The sequence below is a fragment of the Schistocerca nitens genome, chromosome 1 (genome assembly GCF_023898315.1).
Source record: "Schistocerca nitens isolate TAMUIC-IGC-003100 chromosome 1, iqSchNite1.1, whole genome shotgun sequence".
Classification (NCBI taxonomy): Eukaryota; Metazoa; Arthropoda; class Insecta; order Orthoptera; family Acrididae; genus Schistocerca; species Schistocerca nitens.
The window spans coordinates 1,000,415,009-1,000,431,980 of NC_064614.1; the positions used below are offsets into that span (position 1 = coordinate 1,000,415,009).

General features: G+C 41.4%; 1 protein-coding gene across 2 annotated transcripts in view; it reads left to right on the forward strand.

The window, feature by feature from the left end:
• LOC126195383 (uncharacterized) overlaps positions 1-16,972 on the forward strand; it is a 93,353-nt gene that overhangs the window by 12,403 nt on the left and 63,978 nt on the right. For both annotated transcript variants that reach the window (XM_049933967.1, XM_049933977.1), the window contains exon 2: positions 14,582-14,669. In XM_049933967.1, the coding sequence (XP_049789924.1) occupies positions 14,592-14,669 (78 nt within the window). In that variant the 5' untranslated portion in view covers positions 14,582-14,591. The remainder of the gene's footprint in view (positions 1-14,581; positions 14,670-16,972) is intronic.

A 16,972-nucleotide genomic window follows, 5' to 3' on the forward strand; every position in this document is an offset into this window, starting at 1 on the left:
TAAAATGTTTGACATAATTACGTTGGCAAGAAACCTGTGTGTAAGGTTACTGTTTTGGATGTTTATACTCTAAAAGGCGGGTAGTCGATAGAAAGTAATCTCAAATAAAATTTTATCTCAAAATAGCATCAAGTAGAAGTTCCCTTCGCCATAATCATGCAAAACAGGAGCTCGGTAGTAATTTTAGGCTTGATTTTCTTCACCGAGATATGTGGTGATATTTCTGAAAAGTAAAACATTAAGAGAAATGATACTGTCGATCATACCATACCGCCCTTGGGTATAAGGATATACAGTAACGTTTCTCCTTCATCGTTTTTCATTTATCGTTCTCTGTGGCCATCCATCTGGTATGATGACCTGCAGCAGGGTCTCTTAATGAGACCATCTCCCCGTCACTTCCTTTATCTGCATCTTGAACAGAGAAACCAATAAGTGACATTTTACAAGTTTTTGCACATAAGATGCTTTTTTCGTGACAAGTCCGTCATGTTTGTACTTATATACGGGGTGTAACGAGTATAAGTGCTGATACTTTTATGTATAGTCCGCAGCTTGTGGTCTCGCGGTAGCGTTCTCGTTTCCCGAACACGGGGTCCCGGGTTCGATTCCTGGCGGGTCAGTGATTTTCACCTGGCTCGAGATGACAGGGTGTTGTTGTGTCATCTTCATCATCATCATACATCCCCATTACGGTCGGAGGAAGGCAATGGAAAACCACCTCGCGAGGACCTTGCCTAGTAGTGCGGTGCGCCTCTCCCTGGTCGTCCCCTACCCTCTGTCAAGGATTATGGGACATCATCATCACCACCTTGATATGTTTATTTTTTTCTCCTAACAAAGACGTTACGTAGTTTACTACCTCATGTTTTCTCCACAGTCGTAACTGCACTACTAACTGCACTACACCTGTTAGTACAGGATAGTTGTTTTGCGTCCAGGTAAGCATTAATGGCTTGCTCTTGCCACATGTACTTGGGGATACTAATCATAAAAAAAAAATCTTGCCCCTAATAGCTACACTTCTGAGTCTTCAAATGACGTAAATGCTGATGACACGTTGTTCAGTACACTGTCCTGAGTCACCAATAAAATATCTGCACATATACCCATTGCCCCGTATTTCAACACTACCTGATCCACTATGCTCCAGCGTATGTGTCTCAAATGGCACTCTAGATGTCCGAAAGAATAGACGTAACATATGTGTTTAAGGTAAGGATGACCAATCGACCACTTCAGTGAAGATGCAAACTACGCTCGAGCTCTTAAGGGAATGAGCATTATCCCACGTGTAATCAGGATACCGGGCAAGGGCGCTACATCGGTAGTGTGTGGATAAGTTGAGAATTTGAGTCTGACAAGAGGCGTGCTAGTGTGGTTCATGCAGTTACGACGACCACTGGGTCCGGATGGCGTAGTGATCAGAACATCTGTCCTGTTAGCGGGAGACCTAGGTTCTCAAATCCGGTTTCTGCACAAATTATTAATTCGAAATAGCTCACGGGTGAACTTCAGATTCCAGTCTCCGACGGGCGCAATATTTCGGCAAACGACCACGTTGCGTTCATCAGGTGTCCTGATGAACTGACAGATGGGGAACTGGCGCCGGGTCTTTATCTCCTGCCCCTCTCCCTCTGATTGGCCGCTCTATCGGCCATCAGCGCCCAGCAGCCCATTCCTCTCACCGACGCAGTGTACCCTCCTTGGTTCTCGAAAGATAGCTTTCTGGCGACACTTCTCCTGTTCCCCCACGTGTCCCCGACGTCGGTTGGACACTGACATCCGGCTGTTCGCCCGAGAAATATTTCCACGTTAAGTACGCTGGAGTAAGCTAAGGAATCACATCTCAAATTATCGGATTTCCCCATTGATTTAAATCAATGCCTGGTAGCAGCTAATGCCAGTCATTTCTTTGTGTATTAGCTAACGATTTTTCTGTCTCGTTCCTGTAAGAAACAAGAATATTATGAAAGTCTTCTTTCCATGTACTTCCCGGCTCACAGCTGTACATCACTCAACGTATGGTCTTTGAATTTTCTAGACAGACTGGGTGATTTAAGACGATTACGATTGTACTAAAAGAGATTCTTGGATTCTCTTGTTGATCTGTGTCCAGTCTCACTAGCAAATGCCCCCAGGTGCATCACTTCTGTGATACGATCTAAAGATTGTCTCAAAATGGCTCTGAGCACTATGGGACTTAACATCTGTCGTCATCAGTCCCCTAGAACTTAGAACTACTTAAACCTAACTAACCTAAGGACATCACACACATCCATGCCCGAGGCAGGATTCGAACCTGCGACCGCATTGTACAAGTAGGTGCGCGATCCCTGTTAAGGCAGATACAGTCTGTTTTGTCTCCTATACGAAAGTGGCAGTCCAGTGCGCCACAACCCCCATGCTTTCGCTTAATCCTATCAGTTATTCCCTAAATCTAGATGACGAGGTCAGTGAATGAGGCACGGTAATTATATTGGTTTTTAGGAGTTGAAGTCCGTTCGACTTCGTAAATATTTTCTCTGATGTGACTAGGAAAAACAGTAGTCACGTATCATCTCCTTGCTCAAACGCGTTCTTATGCCAGGGGTACCAGCAATTTTGTTCTCGCTTCTGGCGAAACTATATTATTTTGCAGCTCTCTACCAGGATAATAATATATTTCAACAGGTCCATAGTATTTAGTGCTGACCATTTTGTCACCTTTCTTATCAATGGAGCAGATGATCCCCGGTTCCAGTAAGGAGTATTTCGTCAAATTGTGCTTTGCCCCTCCAAAATACGTTCGTCGCACACAGTTCTCTTCGTTTTTTATTCTTTTTCTTGACGTTTCAACGGAAGCGTCTCTAAATATCTTGGGACCGTATTACACCTCTTAATGACGGTTTTCTCTACACCCGTTACTGAGTCGTTTTCTTCCACTTATGTTTTGAGTTCTCTCCGCATCCTGTTCCAGTAGTATGTTAAAGTCCTTCACATGTTACACATAATGCGACACTACTTTTCTATATTGCTTCTAACTCAGTTGTTTTTTACACCTTTGAGTAGAAAATCTCCTTTTCCGTACTCACTAGTATGTACTGTGTTCATATCTTGTTTTTTTTTTTCGATTTCGACTTCATCTGTCTAGCTAATCGTCTTACCATCTAGTGTTTAGTTATTCTACGTCCGTATTGGTGTTGCGTTCAATGTTAGTGTTACTGACGGTCATTCCTTTCTCTGTACATTACCTGATAAATCTGCGGCCACTGCCATTTTTTCGTCCCGGGAAAACTGTTTCTTCCATCGGTTTAATGCCATATAGTCACTCTTTCAATCTTGATGCTAACTTTAATTTTGGGGACTTCACCGCCGCCTTTAGTTCCACATAGAAGTCATACTTTTCTTCTGGAAGAGTTCCTTCCATAATCACATCACCATTCAAGACAGTCACTATGCTTTCCATTGTATAAATGATTAATACCAATAACTGTGGGATATTAATAGCCAAACTGCACCACACAACGAAACCAATGACTGGAATGTACTGCCGAGTTTTAAATTACAATGTAACCTGTTTCATCCCAGCAAAGTTCCTGCAAAACGACAAGATACAATTTATACGTTTCGAATTCATAGACAAAATTGACTGCAGCCCCAGGTTTATGAGAACTGCTAATTTCCATGGTCCGAAACGCACACGTACCTCTGGCACACTTCGCCTGTTTTATACACCGTCAAGCTGTGCTGCACGCAGTGTGCCGTACAGGTTAGCGCCGATCGCTGATTGCATGCGGGTAGTCACTTCAAACCCGACCATTAACAGTTATTTGTTAAAAGAACTGATAACGAAGTAGCGTGCTTTATTCTGGCAATTTCCAGTCACTTCCTGCGAGAGCTAGCGTGGAAACAAAGGGACATATTAGCTCATTACCAATTCTGTCAACAAAATTGCGAGTGTCTGGATTTAAACTGGCAACCCGCAGCACGCGAGACAGCCACGCCAGCTACTACGCTCCACTGCCTCTGCACAGCTCCTGCCACTATACCGTAATACAGACCATTACAAGCAGTTTCTTACCGCTACTGAATTTTCCTATTTCTAGATGAATTGCTTTAACACTGTTAAGTATTTTAGCCTCCGTCTTTCTACTTGTTGGTCATCGGGGATGTCTCATTTGACTCTTACCACCATGGCTGGCATTCCACTGTGGACATCTGTGTGTACATTGCCGTTAATTACCAGGGTCCTCCAGAGTAGAAATGTAGTTGTTGCTGCTTCTGCAAAAATGCGAACGTGTTACCAGGAATTTCTAGTCTTAACAATTATTAAAATACTTTAACTTCATGTTTACAGCTTACAGTTTTGTGTAAACAATCAACATACCGGCCCTCTCACTGATTTACTGAACCAGTGATATGTTTACGTGTCTGTCACGCGTTTTGATTGTATCTCAAAACGACTACGGTATGCTAAGGAGAAAGAAAAAACAGATTCACAGTTCCACTGTGTCCAATGTTTTTCGTACTCGGAGAAAAATTGAGCAATGATGTTTAGCTTCCAATTTGTGTATTGAAACTTCCCAATTGCTAGTCTGAGACTGAGTGAGAATATCTCCGCAATGAACAAGATGTCGTGCTCAGGAATATGATATAATGTTTCCAGAATGAGATTTTCACTCTGCAGCGGAGTGTGCGCTGATATGAAACTTCCTGGCAGATCAAAACTGTGTGCCCGACCGAGACTCCAACTCGCGACCTTTGCCTTTCGCGGGGAAGCGCTCTACCATCTGAGCTACCGAAGCACGACTCACGCCCGGTACTCACAGCTTTACTTCTGCCAGTATCTCGTCTCCTACCTTCCAAACTTTACAGAAGCTCTCCTTTCCTTCAGGAGTGCTAGTTCTGCAAGGTTCTCAGGAGAGCTTCTGTAAAGTTTGGAAGGTAGGAGACGAGATACTGGCAGAAGTAAAACTGTGAGTTCCGGGCGTGAGTCGTGCTTCGGTAGCTCAGATGGTAGAGCGCTTGCCCGCGAAAGGCAAAGGTCTCGAGTTCGAGTCTCGGTCGGGCACACAGTTTTGATCTGCCAGGAAGTTTCATATCAGCGCACACTCCGCTGCAGAGTGAAAATCTCATTCTGGAAACATCCCCCAGGCTGTGGCTAAGCCATGTCTCCGCTATATCCTTTCTTTCAGGAGTGCTAGTTCTGCAAGGTTCGCAGGAGAGCTTCTGTAAAGTTTGGAAGGTAGGAGACGAGATACTGGCAGAAGTAAAGCTGTGAGTACCGGGCGTGAGTCGTGCTTCGGTAGCTCAGATGGTAGAGCGCTTGCCCGCGAAAGGCAAAGGTCCCGAGTTCGAGTCTCGGTCGGACACACAGTTTTGATCTGCCAGGAGGTTTGATATAATGTTAATATTACACGTTGCATAGGTTTCGGAGTAAGGCTTTTAAAAAAGTGTGAAAAGTGTTACGTGAAATTATACATGTTTTATTGTCGTTATAATTAATATTCACTTTCTTGAATTTTTTATTGAATCGCTTACTCTGTGTTGTCTAAGCAAGCCTTCACTGTACAAAATGCATTGCTTAACGAGTACTTTCGAACTTCCATTTTAAATAAGTTCATGTTAGTAATCTTTTTAATCTTCTTGGGCAGCTTATTGTACACTTTTATTCCTTGGCAGAAAATGTTGTTTAGAATTCTATGTTTATTCTTTTTTGAGAAATGTAAGTTCAGTCTAGCTCTCATTCCATGGTCATGGACAAAGCTCTTTGAGCATATCAGTCTTATTTGTTATGAGCGCAACTTAGTGTTGAAATTATCATCATGGTACAGTATCAATTGCAGTGTTTTGAAAAGATGTTTACAATTAGCTCATGGTTAGTGTTCTTATGACCCTTTCCTATTATATGAGAACAGTGTTCAACCTAGGGTATATTTGGCTTCGTTAGGTCTACGCATTTCATTATTATGCTTGCATTATTAAGAACATTGTAGTTTTTTTAATAATTCTTTAAGTATTTGAAGGCATTTACATGGATTAAGAACACCACTGGACTCACTACCATACATTTTAACATCCTTTGCTTTGCATTCTCCTACTGTAATTTAGTTCTACTCTGTGACACACCTCAAGATAGCCCAATCTATAAAGATATTGTCCATGCAGTCGGAAATACTGGTAACGTTTCAGAAAACAGAAAGCCAAACAGAGAATCAGTTAACAAATATTACTCAGAATAATGGATCAGTGTCGTATTGTATGGCAGTTTAAGAAACGATAGTCGTTCGTAACAGGGGTAGCCATTTTATACACTTAACGATCAAAATAGGTTTAATTATTCAAGAAATTATGTGGCATTTGACTGCAAGAAAATTATTGTTGACGCTAACATGTTCATTTTCTCTCTGTGTCACTAATACGGCGAATATAAACAACCGATCCAATACACTATCTGACCAAAATTCAACTATCTTCAAAATTCACAAGAGGAGGTGGTATACTTGGGAAAGGCTAGGTGATACGGGAAGATTTCAATTAGATTGCATAATGGCCAAACAGAGATTCAAAAATCTGATACTGGTTTTTAAGGTGTACAGAGGAGCAGAAACAGGTTCAGATCACAATGTAGTAGTGATAAAGAGTAAGCAAAGAATTGGGGTACGGAAGTGCTAAGGAATGACGAGTCACGCCTGAAGTTCTCTAAAGCTATAGATACAGCAATAAGGAATAACTCAGTAATCAGTACAGCTGAAGAGGAATGGACATCATTAACAGTGAAATTACAGGATTTGGGAAAGAAAACATAGATACAAAGAAGATAACTGCGAAGAAACCATCAGAAATAGAATAAATACTTCGATTGATGCCCGAATCTCGTGGCCGTGCGGTAGCGTTCTCGCTTCCCACGCCCGGGTTCCCGGGTTCGATTCCCGGCGGGGTCAGGGATTTTCTCTGCCTCGTGATGGCTGGGTGTTGTGTGCTGTCCTTAGGTTAGTTAGGTTTAAGTAGTTCTAAGTTCTAGGGGACTGATGACCATAGATGTTAAGTCCCATAGTGCTCAGAGCCATTTGAACCATTTGAACTTCGATTGATCGATGAAAGAAGGAAGAACTAAATTCCAGAAATACAGAAATACAGGTCACTTAGGACTGAAATAAATAGGAAGTGCAGTGAAGCTAAGGCGAAATGGGTACATGAATAACTTGAAGAAATCGAAAAAGAAACGAATGTCAGAAGGACTGCCTCAGCATACTGAAAAGTAAAATTAAATAAATAAATAAATAAAATAAAAGCAAGGAAGTTATCATTTAGAGTTCAGTCTGAATTCCAGTGTTAAACTGCACAGGAGAGAGCGGATAGGTCGTAAGGGTACAATGAAGGCCTCTGAGAGGAGAGAAGACTCGTCTGATGTTTAACACTCCATTAAAATTAACGGTCAGTATCAATGCAACTCTCCGACAGCCATGTAATTTAAGATATTATTTTGACGACAACCAATCTTCTAATGAATCACTTATGAAACGGTCTGCATTCACGAAATCCTGGGATATATGACACTGTATGGCATCATTTATTGTGAGTTGCATGTGGTACCTGACGATGGCATACTGGAATGCCTAAAGTGGTTGTCGTCAAAATAAAATACTATAATATCTTAGTTTCAGGGCGGTTGGAGAATTTCATTAATATTGACAATTGCTTAAGCACCTGATTTCCCTTGTCCATGAAGGACCAATAGGGACTCCATCAGAATCTCTAAAATCATTGAGGGAAATTGCAGCAAAATGATTATTCACGCTGCTGTGTAGAATGTATGAGATTGGGAATATGACAAACAATTTCGAAGAAAGAAGGAGCCGACAAGTGCGAGAATAACCGCACATTCAGGTTAACAGGTGATGCATCCATGTTGCTGACTAGAATAATATACAGGAGAATCGAAAGCAAAACTGAAGATCCGTTAAATGACGGTCCGATTGGGTTTAAGAAGGGTAAAAGAACAAGAGAGGCCGTTCTGACGTCGCGGTTGAAAATGGAAGCAAGACCGAAGGAAAATTAAGACAAGTCCATAGGATTTGTCCACCTGGAAAAAGCGTTAGACAATGCAAAGTAGTGCAAGAAGTTAGATATCCTGAGAAAAATAGGGGTAAGCTATGGGGAATGATAGAAAATACAGCCGGCCGGGGTGGCCGAGCGGTTCTAGGCGCTACGGTCTGGAACCGCGTGACCGCTACGGTCGCAGGTTCGAATCCTGCCTCGAGGGTGGATGTGTGTGATGTCCTTAGGTTGGTTAGGTTTAAGTAGTTCTAAGTTCTAGGGGACTGATGACCTCAGAAGTTAAGTCCTATAGTGCTCTGAGCCATCTGATAGTTTTTACGCTTTGTCGGAAACAAAGTTTACTGAATACGCTTTATAAAAACTGAAATGGGTTTTACCAGAAGGGAAGGTAAAGGCAGGCACAAGAGCTCTGCTGTGGAAGGGAAACCCAAGGGTAGCAAAACAGCGACACCATTCACAGTTAAAATTGTTTAATGAAAAATTTATTTAATAGTTTGCAAGCTTAATTTGAGATATCAAGCTTAACTAATTGCATGTAATTATGATGCTGAAATCTTAAGAAGGAGAAAAAACAATTTTTTTCTGATCTCGCTCTGTTTCAACAATCTCGAATATATGTAAAATAACGATCTCTTAAAACAGAAAAAGGTAGAAGTAATGATACCCTTAAAGAAGATAAAATTTTCTTAAACATCCTGTATCATGAATATCTTTAAAAAATCCGAAGAAAAATTCACACTAATGGCCCAGAATTCGTACCAAAACGTAAGGCTAACAAATATTGACGTGTAGAAAATGACAGATTAAATTTATAACATCAAGAATACCAACATAAACAGTACTGTTGTCACTTCATCTCAGAAACAATCATTTCTCAAGATACACGACTAGCTAAAAGCGTAAAAACCAACATTCATTTACTGCCTAGTAATAATTTACAGTGATTAAGGCTTGATTACATGAATTTCGTGCACTCGCACAGAATGTAAGAAAATACTGCTAGCCACACACTCAAATGCTGTCAGTTCCCAAGTGGTAAGCAAATTAATCGAGACAATTTAACACAAACTTTTAAACATAATAACTTTAACGCATCTCTTATGTACGTAACTTAGACCATAATAATCCAAGGCCGAGGCGTGAACCCATTGTCCTTTGTCACAGCAGTATACAAATACGACTACTGCATTGGCCTGTTCCCTTCCTCCATCAACTGATAGGCTCAGACCATTTGGGCCGCCGTAAACAACTTGAACTGCTAGCCCATCAACGTGGAGGGAAAGGCGGCCATTTAAAGGACCCGAAGAGTAGTGCATTAAAACAGACTAAGTTTATAACTGTTGTGGCGTAACAAGATAGTCACGCCACACTGAGAAGGGAGCCGAAAGGCACGCGTACACACACGCCGACTGGCGTCAAGTCTGGAACAGGATAAGTTATGACTGCTATAAAGAAAATACGTAGCTTTGGAATACACTTAACTTTTAATGCTTCCTTTGGTACATCTCTCTTGACTATACAAATGAGACTCGTAAGATACATGCACTGTGACAATTGGCGCCTTGCTAAGTCGTAGCCATTAGCTGAAGGCTATTCTAACGGTCTCTCGGCAAATGAGAGCAAAGGCTTCGTCAGTATAGTCGCTAGCAACGTCGTCGTACAACTGGGGCGAGTGCTCGTACGTCTCTCGAGACCTGCCGTGTGGTGGCGCTCGGTCTGCGATCACACAGTGGCGACACGCGGGTCCGACATGTACTAATGGACCGCGGCCGATTTAAGCTACCACCTAGCAAGTGTGGTGTCTGGCAGTGACACCACAGTAACCTTACTATGGATTAATAGTAGGCCACACCGAAAGATTATGTTTTTTAAAGGGGCATTTGGCGTATCAGCACTGACACGAGTTTAAACACCGTAACCTGACAAGAATGAAACCTGAATGTACCAAGTTACAGCGAGTCAGGCTAATGAGGTTCGTTGTTGTTGTGGTCTTCAGACCTGAGACTGGTTTGATGCAGCTCTCCATGCTACTCTATGTAATTAAAGCAAGCACGACTGGGCAAAGGAGCGTTTACAGTTGTGAATACTAACAGACTAGCCCACGTAATTGAGCTGACGAAGCTGTACCACAAAGTCACATGCATATGTGTACTTGAGGCTACTACACTTGTGACACTTTTAGCCAGCGAACACAGTTCCAAGCGTTAAGCTCGATTCATGAGAAACGTTGCATCTTGCAATCCAACGAGCCACTTTACAAACATTCGTTACCCTCAGATTTGTCTGAAGCGCAGCAAGACTCACCATTTTCAATCGCCGGAATTGGTCCCATGAAACAGCCGACCAAGAAAGCAACAGCTGAGAACTGGCCGGTCTTCACAACCTTGCCCGGGCCCCCAGCACCTCCTAAACCTCGTCTCGCAACCGCCGTCCACACACGGCTTCACGTTGGCTCAGCAACGCCGACCCCTCGTTGCTAGTTTCTTTACTCGACCTCTAGAAATTCTCTCTAAGATCTCCTTCCTGAAGGGAAGTATCCCCTAGCACTGAGCGCCGGGAATGGGAGACTTAGCCATAGGCTTCACTTGGGAAACATGTACTGTTGTCACCTTTCCGGTTCGACATTGCGCACTTGTAAGGCCCAACAAAACGAGGAGCTAATTTATAAGACGTTGAAGAGCCTTGCCGAGCCTGCCCAGCACAAAATCACGGACCAAGAGTTCATCCCCCAGCTTAGCTTTAAACTCTCGGTATCTGTGGTCTCCCGAATCAGGCCAGGTGTCACCTTTTTAGGAAGGATGTCATTAACAGACTACAAGTTGGCTAAAGATGATTTAAGACGGTGACCAGACATTAAAGGAAACTTGGATCCCGTTCACGGAAGTTATTACTCCTGTTCGTTCTCCGACCATTCTGCTCATTCCAGCTACTATCTCCATGAGAATTCCTTTGATTTCTCTCACGATTATTATTCTGGTGATGATTATTTGGATACCCATTTTGATAAGTACCACCCGGTTTTCTCTGAGGTTTGAACTTCAAAGCCCTCTCTAATTTTTCTACAAATTCTAGAAATTCGACCAAAGAATCACATGGGCTATGGACAAGATCCCAATGTAAATTTTCTGGTTATCGCCCCCTAACGTGGTGATTTCCGTTAAAACCCCCCAACGGATGTTTCACATGCATAAGCTTGCCAACTTCACGCTTGCAGAAATCTCTCATCGTCCTATTACCGTACCTGTAATTCGGCCCGTTTAAGAATTCATTTGGATCCGCGTCTGTTTTGCCTCGCTCCAAAATTTATTCAAGAAACTCTTCTCGAACTCTTCGTACAATTCGCACGAACTGCATTTAACATTTGCCCAAGACTGTGGGTCTCCTTCCAAATGCCGTTTAACGTATTTTATTTCTGCTTCGTCCGACATGCCGTGAACAAAAGCGTCCCTGCACGCAGCCACGAAATTTACTGGGTGATATCTTCCGTCGTCTGTATAACATTTCACAGATCCGGTATCTGCCCAAGGGATATTTATAACCGGCGAGGCCAGTTGGAAGGCTAACGAATTTAAATCACTTTTCATCTGTTGGATTTTTTAAAGGCACATTTTTAGCCATAGCATGTAAATCTATTTTTTTAATCAGAGAACCCTGTTTAATACAGCATGAAAGCCAATGCAAGTTATCTTGTGTGCAGTCGCGTGTGATCGCTGGTGATACACAGAAAGGATGTCTAGTCTTTTGTTAATTACTTCTTCTGCTATCTGTTCTGGAATGGAGTCGAGGGAGAGCCTCGCGCGTTACACTGGCCGCTCTAATTTAAACTCTTTAATTTTATAAATAGTCACTGTGTACTGTAGGGCACACACTCGCGCATACTAGTAATTATATAAGGAAATTTCCAATGCGCACAGACGAGATACCGACGTGCTGATAGTCATCATATCACTAGTGATTAATATTTTATTCCCAATGTAAGTAGTTTAGTGCACTTCAGTAATTATAGTTATGATTAATGCTATTTGTTATTAAATTTCATTATTTGTTTAATCCATGATCCTAAAATTTCAACATTATATGTAAACTGTATTTTCAGTATTTATCTCATTTTAGCTCATAAATAACGTGGCCCACGAACCTCCTTCTTACGGCGACGAAATTCTCAAAGTATATGTCCGATGCCACCTTATCATGATAGTAAATATATTCACTGATTTTTTTTTTAAATGTTTCCATGCATCTCAATTCAGTCCAACAAAAATTATTTAAAAAAAAACAAAATAATATGAATTATCATATTTACATACATATATATTTTTTTTATTTAATTCTTTTCAATTTGTTTTTTAAATTAATTTTCACTAGTGGTGAGTTGCATGTGGTACCTGACGATGGCATACTGGAATGCCTAAAGTGGTTGTCGTCAAAATAAAATACTATAATATCTTAGTTTCAGGGCGGTTGGAGAATTTCATTAATATTGACAATTGCTTAAGCACCTGATTTCCCTTGTCCATGAAGGACCAATAGGGACTCCATCAGAATCTCTAAAATCATTGAGGGAAATTGCAGCAAAATGATTATTCACGCTGCTGTGTAGAATGTATGAGATTGGGAATATGACAAACAATTTCGAAGAAAGAAGGAGCCGACAAGTGCGAGAATAACCGCACATTCAGGTTAACAGGTGATGCATCCATGTTGCTGACTAGAATAATATACAGGAGAATCGAAAGCAAAACTGAAGATCCGTTAAATGACGGTCCGATTGGGTTTAAGAAAGGTAAAAGAACAAGAGAGGCCGTTCTGACGTCGCGGTTGAAAATGGAAGCAAGACCGAAGGAAAATTAAGACACGTCCATAGGATTTGTCCACCTGGAAAAAGCGTTAGACAATGCAAAGTAGTGCAAGAAGTTAGATATCCTGAGAAAAATAGGGGTAAGCTATGGGGAATGATAGAAAATACAGCCGGCCGGGGTGGCCGAGCGGTTCTAGGCGCTACGGTCTGGAACCGCGTGACCGCTACGGTCGCAGGTTCGAATCCTGCCTCGAGCGTGGATGTGTGTGATGTCCTTAGGTTGGTTAGGTTTAAGTAGTTCTAAGTTCTAGGGGACTGATGACCTCAGAAGTTAAGTCCTATAGTGCTCTGAGCCATCTGAACCAGGAAATACACATTATGTACAAAAACCGAGAGGGAACAGTAAGAATGGAAGACCAAGGAGGATATGCACGGATTACAAAGGATGTAAGACAGGGATGTAGTGTTTCACCCCTGCTGTTTAATCTATAGGTCGAAGAAGCAGTGAGGGAAATAAAAGAAAGTTTCAAGAGGGGGATTAAAATTCTAGGTAAAAGTGTATCAGGTTTAAGATTCGTTGGTGCTACTGCTATCCTTAGTGAAAATGAAGAACAATTGTACTACCTGCTGAATGGAATGAAAAGTTTGATGCGTACAGAATATGGATTGAAAGTAATTAGAAGTAGCAGAAATGAGAACAGCGAGAAACTTAACATCATAAGTGGTGTTCATGAAGTAGATAAAGTTAAAGAATCCCGCTTCATGGGCAGCAAAATAACCCAAGACGGGCGGATAAAGGAGGATATAAAAATCTCACTAGCAGTGCCATGAAGGACTTTCTGGCCAAGAGAGGTCTATTACTTTCAAACATAGGTCTTAATTTGAGGAAGAAATTTAGGAGAATGTACCTTTGGATGACAGCTTTGTAAGGCAATTGGACTATGCGAAAACCGAACAGAAGAAAACAGAACCATGTCAGGTGTGGTGCTATGGCAGGTAACGTTTTCCAACATTCACAAAACACGAACGCTTTCACGGGATGGTCAGAGGGTGTAGCGTGATTCATCACATTAACCCATTTGTTTCCAGTCATCCACCGTCCAGTGGTGTATCTCTCTATACACCATCTCAAACATTGCTTGGTACTGACTACAGAAGTGTGTGCTTACGAGGAGCTGCTCCAGCATTATATCCCATGATAATTATAACTCTCTATGCACAGCAATTCTGCTATGTGGACTGCTAGAACACTTTGGAATCCACGAGTGAACCTTTCCAATGATGTCACGCGATTTTTTACAATCACCCACCGCAAAGCTCGACTGTTTCTGTCCGTCTAATAGGGTCTCTCTCGTCTTGCTTCAGCTGTAGCTGTTCCTTCATGTTTCAATTTCACAGTCATCTTTAGGAATTTGAAATGTCCCTGATGGATTTCTTACTCAGGTGATATCCCATGACTAGCTCACTACCGAAGCCACTGAATTCTCCTGATAGATCCAGTTTTCTGTTACTGCTCCTCTACTGAAAACACAGTAGTCGCCACCTCCTTTTATACTGTCGGCTCTACTTTTTGGGACAACCAGTGGCCAAATCTAAATTAAATGGGAAACAGTGCCAAGAAGTATTGTTTCACGTTCCAGTCAAACGAATAACTTATTACTGAGTAAATGTTCTTCATTGTATTGCAAGAGATGAGAAGAGAAGAGCAGAGTTGATCAGCTGGGGCGTTTTATGTTTCAGACGGGACACGATGCTGCCTCAGCTGAACCACTGCTGCTGCGGCTGCTCCCTGCAGACGGGATCCATCCTGATCGGCGCCTACCAGCTGGTGAGCGGCGGACCACCCCGTGGCCATAGTGCACAGCCCCACAGGCTGAGCATACAACATAGCTCGAAAGCGTCACTTCTACAGCGCCGTTATCGTTGGGTAGTAGTTGACTCACAGAAAAGTGTCGAAGGATCTGTGCAGAACAACTAGATATTACTTTTTGGATTATCTCTAACATGAATTGATTTTGATCCGAGGAATCCTAATACTCTCCAGACATAACCTTTATTTGAGTAACATTTTTTCTGAAGACTACTTTTAAAAAATACTTTTCACTTTTCACCTCCATAAAAAGCATAAAAGTTTTGAAAACTGCTTAGTTTTCTAGAACGGCAGTGAAACAAAATCTTTTACTATGGACATGAAGCTTTTACAGAGGTTTTCCTAGTTTGAATTTCACCGTGCTTGCCTGTAATCAGTGTACATTCATTAAATACCATCAAGGTCGTACTCGCCTGTTAATAGTAATGCAGAAATAAACCTTCAAGCTCCTGCCCAAAACCTAAGACGAAATAATAGCAGCATGTTTTTCTATTAAAGATATACAGTATATTGTGATTTTTACTTCCTCCCCAAGAAACAATTAATGTGATTTCAGATCTTACCTTTGTAGACATTTACTGCGAACTTCAAATAAGAAGAAATATTCAGTTAGAAGTTACAGACCAACAAATCGTGTGTTAAGATGCTGGTGTGATTGTGGCTGAAGAAAGAGGGTTGTTCACACCAAGGAAAAAGCCAGAGAATGTTGCCCCAAGTGATGCAAGGTTGAGGATACGGCATCATACATCCAATTTAGCAAAAGCAGACAAAGGTATATTTATTCTCTGATGTGGTACCACCTCACCTTAACGTTTTTTCACTTATGTAGTTCCTAAATAGGAACTACATAACTTTCGAGCTGCAGATTGCCTTCATTCATCAGTAAACTGAAGTACTTCAGCATCCTCTATTCCTTTTACCATTTGAAATTTGAATCAACGTTAGATCGCAACAACATTACAACGCAATCTAAATCCACACTTGTATCTGCATTGTCTTAAGGTCTTATACTTTTGTCTAACCACGGCTGCGGGTAGCTTCTCTGTTCCCATGCCTATCTTTTATAACTAAATTCCTTTCCGATTTATAGAAAGTATCCACTAAACACCATAGAGATTGTAAAGATAAAATTATTAGCAATAACATCCTGCACAGAAGCACAAGCATCAGTGAAAAGAAACGAGGAAACGTTAATATTTAATATAATCTGTCGCAAATCTTTTAGATTTGCAGAAATTGTATGGGTGTATATTCAGACATTGATGCTTGATTCTTCTTTCTCTATACATTCAATGAAGTCTCTCTTTGTATCCAATGCCACAGATTTATTTTACCCATTTCACATTTCATTAATTCTTACATATCATCATGTATTATTAGTGTTATTTTTTCATCAGTTTAAGACGTTGTCGTGTACTCCATCAGAATGGCAACTACTGTTGATTTGGTTACAATTTAGGGAAGAACAGTCCCACAACACACAGGCAACGAAGATGATTTGAAACTGAACACAAGCTCCGATTGAGCAACAGTAGGAACGGAAGTCCATCGTGTTCATTTCAAGGAGTCCATCATACCGTCTCGATTCAGAGGAACTGCGTATAACCCGAATGTTGATTGTCTGTCATGCATTTGAACCATGCTCTGTGCGAATGTAAGTTCAGTGATTTAACACTGCGCCACACCACTCAGTTGTTGTTGAAACTATTCCAGTACTCACCCGTGTAATTAAGGGAAAACGATAGTTAAGAAAGATTCTCACTGACAGATCGAAACTCTGAGGCCGAATTCCCACAGAGAGATCGAAACTGTGAGACTGAGAAGATTTCAGTTAAGACACAGTGTAACAGATGAGGAGTTTAATTAGGACACAGTCTAACAGATGAGGAGTTTAATTAGGACGCAGTTTGACAGATCAGGAGTTTATCTGACGTAAATGGTCGTGAAAGATAACATACAACGTGTTTCTAAATTACCATTACACGTTTTGATGGCATGTATTTATAACCAACTGTCTCATGTCCAGAAACGAACCATTCACTGTTGTGAGTGGACACTCAGGTTAATTTGTGGAAAATTTGTAAACAGTCACAGGAAACCAACTGGATTACATAAACATTCTTAATATATCCTTCCGCTGCATTGTTTCTTCTGCGGCCTCATTCAGTGTCTCATTTGCGAAACCCCAGTGGGAGTTAGAAGAAACTTTCGTGCTGCATATAACGACAGTGGCAGATTTTGTAGCAAAACCTCTATGTAAA